This window comes from Streptopelia decaocto (assembly GCF_964273445.1).
Source record: "Streptopelia decaocto genome assembly, chromosome: Z".
Lineage (NCBI taxonomy): Eukaryota > Metazoa > Chordata > Aves > Columbiformes > Columbidae > Streptopelia > Streptopelia decaocto.
In genome coordinates, this window is record NC_138657.1 from 20,673,390 (window position 1) to 20,685,759 (window position 12,370).

A 12,370-nucleotide genomic window follows, 5' to 3' on the forward strand; every position below is an offset into this window, starting at 1 on the left:
GATCCACCTAAAAGCAGCAATAAGATCAAAACTATCTTCTATGAATAAAGCTGGATTTCAAACACACTTGTTCCCCTCAGAATCCCCTTGTAGCTCCCCGCCTAGCTATTCTGAAACACATTTCCACTCACCTAGCCAATATCTTTACTTGTATTTTGCATTCTGCTTCTGTCCATTTTAAATTTCACCTTTTCACAAAAGTACTTTGTAAAATAGTTCTAGGTGTAAAGGCTAGGTAAAGTCAGGTGATATTGCCTGTCAGCAAGTTAACTGAATTTTACCAGATTTTACAGAAATGTGCATTAAAAAGGCTTATAGGTGAACCCTAAAGAGTTAGTGGAATTCAATTAAAATCAACACAGAATTAGTATTGCAAAGGTGATTTATTGATGCCTAGGTGTGATGAAAGAGGAGGTGAAGCCTGAGGCAAACGTATCAAGACAGCTGACAGTTTATGCTTGTTATTTTGAAAGAGATGGATGACCACCATCTACAAAATACAGCAAAATCAACAGTTTCAGTCAGATGCAAAAAAGTGTTCTCTTTTCAAACAACAGACTGGCTTGGTGCTGGTATGCCGTCATAATCATCAGAGTAGTGCTGATACTGGTCAGTAAGAAGAGGCTGATGCAAGTCATCCTTATTTTTCTTGACACGTACGATACATGCAGCAGCAGCAAAGATAATTGCAACAAGAACCAGTGCAGTCACTATTGCAATAGTTATCATCTCTGTGACACGGAGAGCCCGAGCTACAGGAAGGAAAGCAAAAGGGAAAGTTATTAAAAATAAATGTTAAGTATATGGATAAACATCAGATGGACAGGCCAAAGCTTTGGTATCTGTCATTATTCAAGGAACTGTGAAGCAGAACTAATTTAAAGTTCAGTTGATAATATTTTCTCCAAAATGTGAGAAAATTTCAGTCTTACTACACTCTAAAAACAGACCTGGACTCTTTTGCTATCTGGCCTATGAGGGATTTGCATTGTCTGCAGTGATTTAGTGAGGGCATACGATATAGCAATAAGGACCTTCTGCAAAGTTTAGGTCCAAATGGCAACTTCTCCAAAAACTGGAGTGGTTAGTGGGAAGAACCCTCTATCATCAGTAGCTATTTAGCTGTACCAAATCCCAAACACAACTCATTTGGAAAACCAGTCAGGAAAAGAGAAATAGACTTTTAAAAATGCAACAAATATGGTTTGTAAAATTCGAACCAATATTATTGCATGCTTTATAAACTTAAAGGGAGAAAGACATGATGAGAAAAAAACAGGAAGCATCTAGGCTGGACAGTTTACCTGGCCACTCAACTTCGTAGCTGTATCCCAGGTTTTCTGGTGCAGTAACAAACATTTCATTATTGGTAACTGGAGGCCAGAATGGCACCATATTGTACTGTCGGTTGTGTCCAATAGGGGCATTCTCCAGTGGATATGTTGAGATATCTGAATTCAAAAGTGAAATCACACTTCTGTAAATACAATAACAATGATTTGGATGACTTTTTTTTTTTTTTTTTTTTTTCCCAGCAGTGACTCAGGGCATTCAGTACCTCATTTTTTTTTTTTTTTTTTGTTCCTAACTTAAACTAATCTAAAAGGACTGGTTTTCCAGTGAAAGATCCAGGATGGAGGGCTCTGCTCTGTCCAAAAGCAAGACCATTAATGACATCTCTGTTTTTTAATGGAAACCAGCAGTAAATGGTATAACTTCCATCCTGTGTTGGCCTATTCCTTTCTTCTTGCATGACAAAGGAGAAATATGGATACATGAAGGACTTGGAAAATGTTTTTGCTACAATCTGTCTTTGTCTGGTAGTAACAGTGGTGAGGATCTCTCATGCAGATCAGGAGGGCAGCTGACACAAACTTCAGTGGAACTTTTTTGCAATGCTATGGTAAATCAGGAGAAATCAGCTGAAGAACAAACAAACAAACAAACAAACATGCCACCATCCCGCACCCTGCCGCCCCTAAACCAAACAAAAGCCAAAATCAACAAAAAAACCCAAACAAAACATCTTGGTGACATGAGGTAAAAACTTGTGATAAGTTATGTGAGTACCACAAGGGGATAAAATGGCTCTGTAATACTTGGCTTTGGAAAAACACATGAGGCAGGTTCTGGAAGCTGTACAAAGAAGTCTCAGTTCTGCAACAGCAGCTGTCTTCTGTAGAAGAAGGAAGAGGGGGCTGGATTGTCCTAAGAGGAAAACAGTCACTGCTTTGTGCAGACTAATGCACTGACTTTAAGGTTACACGGAATTATCTCCCCAGTTCACTGTGACAATGTACTTCCTCCTTATATCCTCTTTTATTCTTTCCTTGCAGAGCCTTTCTTCCTCCCTCTCCTTCACTTCCTCTCTTATTCCTTTTCTCTCTTTTCAGAATTTAAAAAAGCAAGAGCACAGTGACCATCTTTTGAAAGGATATGGTAATAGTAATGGAATGCTGGTAGTAAATATCCAAGGTGGACAAAATGAATTGTGAAGATGTACATAGCATCAGATCTTGTTTGACAAGAAGCCACACATATACTTGCTCCACACAATATCTGAGTATTTGCACCTTCCATGGATGCACTGTCTTTGCTCTATGGAGACAATGTATTTGCACACTTTATTTTCTTGAATTGTGCTTGATATCTCTGGCCAAGTCCCTTCACAGACAGTGACTTGAGAATATATGTCAGTGGGGTGATGAAGGGAGCTTGCTTCTTATTACTCTGTTAACTATACTAACTGTTAAAATTTCAGTCCTCTCTCCAAAGCTTAGGGGCATCTTGCTGTCTCACAAAGAGCAGCTGAGCTCCCATGACTACAAAGACTGATGACCACCCATCCTACCTCTGTTCATGACAACATCTTACCTGCAGAATACCTTCTCAGCCACTCATCAAAAACAGCATCTGTAAATGTGTGCAGGAGGACAAAAATGGGATCATTTGGTGATAAATGAGTTTGCCCTCCCGTTCCATTTAAAAATAGATGAGCCAGGTTGTGAAGACTTCGAACTGCTGGGTCGTATTTCCCTGAAGGATCACTGTACCCTGAGTATGCAAAGAACACAAAAAATCCCAGTGAAGATTTTGTTTGGAAGCTGCAGTTCCAGATGGATACTTTTTTACTCTGAAAAACTGTCAAGTTGCTGTGCTGCCCTGCTTATCATAAATGAGTAGCTAAATTTCTACCAAATGGCATTTGAGAAATGTCCCTAGCAAGCGTAATTTTCAGATTAAAATAGCCTTTATGAAAGAATACCGAGAATGTAGAGTGCAAGGCTGTGGTGATCTAATGCAAAAATGGCCAAAATAAACCACATCATGGCATGAAAAGAAAGGTATATTTGGGACCTACATATTTTTTAGCATAACTGAATGTGTTTTCTAAATACTGAGTTAGGTGTGTATATGTTGCCATCTATGCTAATGAGCCAGCTGTTATGTTTCTACACATAATTTCCAGGCTTACTGTGAATGCATCTCAGAAAGCTTCACATGCTCATTTTTTTTCAGTGGAGATACCCTATGTAACTCTGTTAGTACCCAGCACCTGGGAACCCTCATGTCAGAAATCAGGATTTGAAGCATCGTGAAAACTTTCCCCATTTCAAGCTCTGGCCAAAATTTGTACAGCTGGTTGGCTAAAGCCCCGTTTAAATACTTATCTGGATATTGATAGCCCATTTGTCAAACATGATAAGCATCCAAAACTCTCATATATAGTTGATCTGGTGCAGATTCTTGATTTTGTAATAAAACAGAAAGAAAATGTCCTACTGTAGGACTTATGCCTCTACAAAAGAGTTAGAGGATATATGGGAGGTCTGACAGGGATCTGAACTGCCACTTGGTAATCTTTTCTCATAAATCCTTGTCTTTCCTGTTAAAAACTCTGGATTACTAAAGTGCTGAAGCAGTTGGCAGGATACTGGTTGAACAGCATAGATCAAGTCTTTAGACTTGTAACTGTGTTGAGGGGTGTGTGTTCAGATGCCAGTGACTGAAAATTTCATTTTTAATGTGTAGAGCTTAGAGAAGAACAGAGTTATATGGCCCACAGAGAAGGACTGACAAATCTAGCAGTAAAACTTGTACCCAGACCTCAATTATTATTTCAATACCATCTCATTAAGTATTGCCAAGGCTTACAATCTCTTTTGCTTTCTTTTGTTTAATTCAGATAAAAGAGACAGTGCTATGACCACTATTTTTCCTCATTTAAGGATGTAGCTGCATAATTTTGCAGTCAAGGGCTATCTATTTTTAGCAATGGCAACCTACTACTAGGTTGCAAGGACCTGATGTCAGGTAGTACTTAGTATGTCAGTGAAAGACTTTTGAGGCTTTTGTGCATTTAAGCTGATATAAGCTACGAAGTAATTTCCTCAGAATTTACTTCCACTTAATACCAAGCCAATACTTAATGCTGAGAACAACTCCATACTTATACTCCAAACTTATGCTTGCAACATGAAAAATGGCAAGCTTCTCCCTTGACTTATTTGTAGTTGTCCCACGTCCTTTTATTTGCCATGTTTACCTTCTACTGTGTTACGGAAACTGTCAGTTGAATTGGAATAGAAAGGAGGAGTGTCAAATACACCAACTTCCAAACACTGAGCAACATCCTCAGGTTCTGGGAGACGCTGTACCATAGGCCGTGCAACATTACCAGCAGGATTTCTTCGGATGGGACCACCCTCAGTGCCTGGGGTGAAGAGAAGAAAGAAAACAATTCTAATGTGAAACAGTAGGCCACAGAATATGCATCCTTTTAATAACTGAACCATGAGGAAAAAAAATATCCATCACAAATGACACATTGACTGAATGAATGAGTCAGTTCCTCATGTCAGGCAAAAGAATCTGGATCTTCATGGGGTCCTGTGTGCTGTATCCTTTGCAACAGGATTTTAAAAACATCTGGAACCTCTTACTGAAATATGTGATTCTGTAAATGCATTGGAAAAAATTTCTGTATTTTTCCAAAGGAATTTCTTGATGAGACCAAGGAGAAAAATTTTGAGAATGTCATGATAGAGCAGCTGGGGAAAGGACTATAGCTGATTATGTCGGTGATTAATGCAATGTTGTGGCTCTTATAGCTGAGGTAAATGTGTTAGGATTCAATATTTTTCACTGTGTTCCACATAGCTGACACCAGGATTTGCTACATGTTCTTCTTTCAGGAGCAGAATGCCATGAAGGTGATAAGTGAAGCAGTCAAAAGAAAACTTAAGTTTCAGTTAGGAGGTGACACTTCCACATTTAATTATTTATGGCACAGGAGATGAATAGATACTGCATAAGAAGAGAACTCAAAGCATTTAGCTTTTCCTCTGCTACAAGCTCTTGATCAAATTTTGAACTGCCTGGTGCCTCACTGCAAGACAGGTGATAAGTATGTACTTTCTCAGAAGACTGATGAAACTTGGATCAAGACTATTCAAAAACAACTTTAAGACTTTTTGGCTGGGAAAAGCCATTGCAATATAAATTATTCTATTTATTTATTATTAAAAGGATTTTTTTTCATCAAATATCTTCCATCAGTCATACTTACTGTTACAGATGGTTCCCAAAGTTTCATAGTCTTCTATATTTTCGCATATCACTCGCCACTGAGAGAATATTGAGTTCTGGCTGATAAGGGAGACATCAAAATTGCTTCTAGCTCCCATCAAGTCGTCTGTGCAGATATCACAGGTGTTTTGTCCTGTTGCAAAATTCCAGTAGGGCAGTCCAAAGGAGGGGTCCTGCAACATGTTCTAAACCACATAAACATGGTGTTAATACATGTGTGTGCAGACGGCCGTAATATTCACAGCTAGAAGGATTTAAAAAAACAGTTAAGCACATCTTAGTGTGAGTCAGAGTCCTCCCTCATAAAGGAGAGAAAATCTGTGAAAAATCTATGAAATCTACATAAAAGCTTTCAGTGGTTTTTCACGCTGATGCCTTTGGCTGTTCAACAGAACAGATAGTTGGACTGTGGAACCAAGTCATGGGTCTCCCTCTTTAATAAAACAGTACCTCTTCCATGGAACCATATTGCAAGTAGTAAGAAACATCACTTATTACTGATACCTGATTTTTCTAAGTATTTTTAATGGTCTGTCAGCAACAGCAGTGTTTGTAGCACAAAAACTAAGCCAACTGTGGAACAACTGTGCAGGTGGGAGAAGGAAAAGAGATACCAGCCCTTCAAATTACTGTTGTTTGGTTATAGTGTGGTTTGAATTCAACAGCTCTGGAGTGTGTCCTGGCTTCCATTATTTCTATACCAGGATATGTTTGGCAGACAAATTAGCGTAACTAATGACCAAGTTTACCAACATAAATAGGACTATATATTAAATCACTGAGAGCTAGAACTCCTCAGGGCTTACACCTAATGAAATGCCACTGATGTCAAATGTGAGGTTTTGAAGGGAGTTTATACTGCAGCCTGATATAGAGCCATTAAAGCTAGCGGAAACACTTGGAGCAATTTCAAAGACTATTTAAACATCATCTTGAAAACTTAATTCTCTCTTCTTTAAGAAGGATGATGGCCCATAAAATCATCTATCCCTCTTATGAGAAGCCCACACAAGGAAAGGGAAACAAAAGAATCACTGATTTATGGAACATAGTGTAACAAAACACTCATTTCTCTAGCCATTACTATACAAATAAAATGTGATTACAAATCCCCAAGCCATCTCTGTAAAACATTTTTTCTTAGAATTTCTGCTGCTTTGATTAGTATAACTTAGTAAAGAATCAGGGCATTGATATTAAAAATAACACTGGCAATAATTTTTGTTGGTCCAATAAAGGACATTCTATAGGTTATCTGGAATTTGTATGTATTTTTCCAGGACACTTTCATGTAACTTTTAAATTTTCCCTTATTCTGATGGAAATACTGTATTTAGGATGTCGATAACAATGACAGTCTAAAACCTAAATACACCCTATTAACTTTAGCATACCTAATGAATTGCTGAAATTGAAGCAGAATTATGTCAACATGTAGAAAGAGCTGCTACCATTTTTGCCTATTAGCTTATGGGGGTAAGTTCTTTAACTGTAAAAAACATAGCATGAACACATGGCTTAACATTAACGTGAACTTTACCTGCATGTCTCTTTCAAGCTGCAGTAGATGGTACCTATGCCATGTCACAAAAGCTGGTCCCTCATGAGAGAAGTCAATTCCTCCAAAACTCTGCTGCCCTGTACCCAGAAAAGTCTTCCTAACAGAATAATAATGAGACCACACAAAGTAATTATAAATTGAGATATTCTCAAATTGTGGTGTGTTGCCATCTGGTCCAAATATTTCCTCACGTCTTCTTGTGGCAATAACAATGTCAGGGTGGATTGTCACCTTGGCTTGTTGTAAGGCATTCACAAAACGCCTCCTTTCTTCTGCACTCAGATCCAAAAGATTCCTCCTGACTGTGCGGATACAGAGGAAACAAGTTACTAAAGTAATAGACACTCAAGTCTGGCCTCACAAGACTCAAGACTAATTAATTTTGCTCCTAATAATCCTGTATAAGTATTTTTTCCTTTTCTTCTTTTTTTTTTTTTTATTTTATTTTTTTTTTATTTTCTTCAAACATTCATCCAATTTTTATTGGAGCAATTCATAGCATATTGTGCATAAAAAAAAGTGTTCTCTACAATCAGAAAGTTTAAGCCTAATAAAAACAAAGTCTGAAACCTTGTGATTTTAGTGCTTTTAGAAGTATTGTCACAGATTATCCTTCCATTCTGTCAGAGAAATGACAGACTGTTCTTTGTCACAGGAGTCTTTCAGAACTTCTTCCGATATTCTTAAGGTTTCCTGTGGTAATGCTTTACAACAAAAGAATACTACATAGTGATTTACAATAATCAGAAGCTCTACTGCTTGACAATTTGGGGAAGCAGTAGATGATTTATGCTTGAAGCGTTGTAGGAAAAATGGCAGATTCACTTGTGAATTGTGAATATCACACTGTACAGCATTGCTATTATTAACAACAGCCATATATCAGTTCTTTTTAGCAGAATATCTCAAAAACATTAAAAAATATCATTATCCACATGTAGACAGTGAAACAAGGCAGAAAATTGACTTGTTGAAATATCAGTATATCAGCAAGAGGAACAGAGTCTGTATCACCTCAATCGGAGTCCAGCAGTCTTTCACCTGGACGGAGAAGATTTCAGGCTAAATTTAGACTATAAAACAGGTGGAAGTCCTCACAGATATTCTTCAGCATACACTTATTTTCATTATAAAAAATACTGTAAAACCCATAATTGTCCAAATGAGTGTGTTGACATGAGAAGTAACAGGTCTTAAGCATGAATTAATATGAGGAGTAAAAGTGAATTTTATTTCACTATATATCCAGTTGGGGATATTTTTGCCTCACTGAATTTTATGGGAAAACTTTTATAAAGCATGAATTTAATCCAAGGACTCTGTATCCTGAAACGTGCTTTTCTGTTTTGTTAAAATGAACTGATATGCTAGCCCTGGTCACTGAAGGTTTTTTTGTTGTTAAGTAGCACAGTAAATATATTAATCTAATTTTTATTTACATAGACATCTTAACCTTTTCAGATTTTAAAACATTTGTCTGAACCACAATAAAAATTCGGGACTATTAGTAAAGTTAGGCATGAATTTAGAAGATAAGAAGGCATCAAACTGCATTTTGCAGCTATTTTATATGGATGCCAAGAGTAATTCAATAATTATTTCTAAAGTCTGAGCAGCTGGGGCCAGCTCTGTGGATGGTCAGAAGAGATGACCTCCATATGGAAACTTAAATCCTAATAAGAAGCTAATTTCAGCCATTTAAATTCCTGTTCTCATGCATGATAAATATGATTTGCTTCGCATTTTACTGAGTAGTAAAGGATTTAATAAGTGAGAAAAGTAAAAAGAGCTCTTGTATACCCCAGAAAATCTGCTTTTTGCCTATTTCCAGTTTTACTTTCCTAAGTTTGTATGTGTTAATATGTATTTCTTAGTTATTTTTCAGAGTTATCATTGAGAACAAGCCAGAGAAACAAAGGGTGCAAGCTGGCTTAGCAGTTCCAATTAATGAGTCATACTTTTCGCTTTCTGGGTTGCTTCTTGGAGCTCAAGTGATGAATAAAATCATCTTTCCTAGAGCACTCAATAAATCGTTTTCAGTAATCTTATTGTTAAGATTTTGAATTGATAAGCAGTGCCTTGTTAACCCTTGCAGGAACACGCACTCATATTCATGAAGCATTTCCTATCTGGTGAAAATAACAGCAGTACTGATTTGTTTCTGCAGGAAACACTGTACAGTTCTGCTAGAAACCTGTTGTTTCTCATGTCAACAGAACCCGTCATTCATTTGGGGGTTTACCGATTTTACAGGATTTCAAGACCACCTTTAAATTTTCTCTAATAAAGGCTGAAGTCTTGCTCATTCACATGGTTTTGACTTGAGAACAAGGATCTGTCCCCAAGCCTCCTTATCTTTTTCAATTTACCTACAATATTTTACATTATTCTAGTCCCATGAGGACTTCACTACCATTTAAAAAAATTTCGTCACCGGTTTACTGACATGCTGGACTAAACTGAAACTGGAGAACTCTCAGAAAGTCCCACCAGTCTTTGTGCTGATTCATCTGAACAGCTCATAGTCATGAGTTAAGGCTTTTAAAAACATTGATAGCAACTAGGTTAGTAAAAATTTACAAGTCCAGGTACATAGTTTGGAAATTTATTAAGGGATTTTGAATCAAATGAGCTGGTGTCACAATTTAAGGTATTGACAAGGTATTAAACATCATATCTAGATATCTACTGCTCCCAGACATACTCACAAACACACATATATATCTGTATATCTTGCTTTACTCTTAAATAATTCCAATAATTTCAACTTAGATATCTATTCCTTAATGGATTTGTCCCTAATTCTGCACAGGCTGCAGGTTTTGTTTCATCATTTATTGGGTAGCAGATGTAGGTGCCTGGTACAAAAGCTGAACAACTCACCTAGCAGCTGCCTTGATAACTGTTATGGCAACATACATTTGCTAAATAAATATAAGGGACATTTTATATTTTAAAGAAAATAAATACACTAATTACATTTAGAAGCAAACATTGCCAACAGGAAATTTTCATGTCTTATTTCTGATTCTCTTACCTATATTGATTTGCTGGCTACAGGTAGGTCCAGTCCAGCCGGGGCGGCATGACCCACAGTTGTAACCAGAGAAGTTACCGTTGCACTGACAGGTTTGGTTGAAGAAGCGTATGGGCCACTGCTCACGGTCATCCCGCCCATCATGCATGTACTGTGGGCCGTGGGGTCGCAAATCAACAGTCACCTGTACACACCGGCCCCTCCCCGTAGACACACCACACCGGTCAGTACCTGGCCCAAACACAGGGAAATAGTCTGGACAACACATGCCGCTCCTCAGGGCCTCGACAGTAGCACACTGGCGAGGGAACTGAGCTCCAGCTTGGCCAAGCATGCTGAAAAGCAGTGACAGGGAAAGGAGCAGCAGCTTGGAGAGCTGCATGATAGTGGATCCAGTAGAGCCAGCTCCTTCCAAGAGCTGGCAGTCCGCGCACACTGACTTCTCTCCTGTGGTGGGACACCTAGCTGCCTCTGCAGAGAGAGAGAGAGATTGGGAGAGAGAGAGAGAATGAAAACAAGTGACATAAACCTTCAGACTACCCCTCCCACCCCAGAAAGTGCCTCTGAACCCTGCACTGCCATACTCTGACTGAAAAAGTGAATGGCCCCCACTACAGACACTAATGTTCTTCCCTTCTCTCATTATCTGCACAAAAGATGGTAACTACCTAGAGCTATACCTGCTCATTGACCTCTAATTGCTTCCAAAATGTTCGTTCCTGGAGTCAATCTGCCAGCGAGATTTACTGCACTACCACAAAATGCGAAAACCTAAGGCACCAGCTTTTTGAACTCCTTTTTCATGCACACGTCCCCCGCCCCCATTCACATATTTTTTTTCTGCGTTTAACTAGTGTATCTTGTCCTTCACTCAGCAGTTCCCCTCTGTGTCTTCTTGCTGTTCTCTAATGGCAGCTCCAACAGAAAGTGAAGCTACAGCTCTCCATGCATTGTACCTGTTCTCTCTTTCTGGTACCTCTCCTCTTCTGAGATCCTGTTCTATCTTTGCACGTCCTACAGCAGTGTTTAACCCAAAATAAGCACTGCTAATTTCTCTCCTGGTTCAGTCTGCTTACTAATCCTTCTACCAACACAGTATGGCTTGGCCTCACTCTCCTCCTCCTATTAATCCCCTTTCTACTTCACTGCATTTCCCTGAACGTTAAGTACTTGAACAGCACATGATTTCTTTCATGCTTATCTCCTTGTGATTTTACAAGGTTTAGCAAAGGTCACAGACAAATACTTGAATTCAAAACAGAACAACTGTGAAGGGTTTTTTTTTAATTATTTGCAAAGAAAGGCTCACTTGAAAACACACAAAGAACACTGGGGAAATTCACATGTAACTGACCTTAAAAAAATCTTCAAATGGCATTTTCAAGATCAGGATGAAGTGACAAAGATAAGTTAATCAGAAAATGAAACATTCCAATCTTAAACTTACAGCTTTCAGTTTAACCATTTATTGTAATAATCAAATAAAAAGACAATGATCATATTGAGCATCCTGAAATGCTAAATTCTAAGCAGGTGCTACGAAGCATAATGAAATGAAGAAATAAACAGACTCTGAAATGAATGAAAGGCTTCTCTGTTCTTTGCAAGGACAATTTCACCTCAGCAAAACTGACCTTATTCAAGCTCTTACTCTCTTTCTGCTCTGTCAATGAGGATGACTTTCAGTGGGGTGAGGATGTTTTGTCAGGAAACATCTTAACTGTCACCAAGACAACACATTATGCAGTTTTCTGGGAAAAGGTTCAACCATAGTTTAACTGACATTGAGCAGAAAAAGGATTACCTACTCCTTCTTCTACTTCTCTACAACCAAGTCAAAATGTCAGAGTGCACCCAATTCTTGCAGGTCACAGAAGTACGTTTTTTGTGTGTTTATTCTTGCCAACTTGCCATGGGCCACAGAAATGAACTTCGCCATCTGTGTCTTGTATAACCAAACATGCTATATCTTCCTTCAGTGTAGGACCAAAGCTTTTAGTACACTTCTCCATGTCTTTGATTCATTCTCCATTTGCAAAAATGAATATTTAATAATCTTTAAATGAAACTCCTTTTCTGACTTCCATTTTATTCACCATTTGAGCCTATTTTCTTTTCTTTATTAGCTTATTTTGCACCCTACTTCATTCCAAGCTTAAATCTTTTCTCTTTGAACATGTCTG

The 12,370-nt window shown here is 38.2% G+C and overlaps 1 protein-coding gene across 1 annotated transcript; it reads right to left on the reverse strand.

The window, feature by feature from the left end:
- Nucleotides 1-546: 546 nt before the first annotated feature.
- On the reverse strand, nucleotides 547-10,569 carry TYRP1 (tyrosinase related protein 1; the record flags this gene model as incomplete). Its single annotated transcript, XM_082075180.1, has 7 exons — nucleotides 547-752; nucleotides 1,305-1,451; nucleotides 2,875-3,054; nucleotides 4,547-4,714; nucleotides 5,570-5,774; nucleotides 7,130-7,452; nucleotides 10,188-10,569. 7 exons carry the CDS (start codon nucleotides 10,567-10,569, stop codon nucleotides 547-549), a joined length of 1,611 nt encoding a protein of 536 aa, XP_081931306.1.
- Between the last annotated feature and the right edge of the window lie 1,801 nt (nucleotides 10,570-12,370).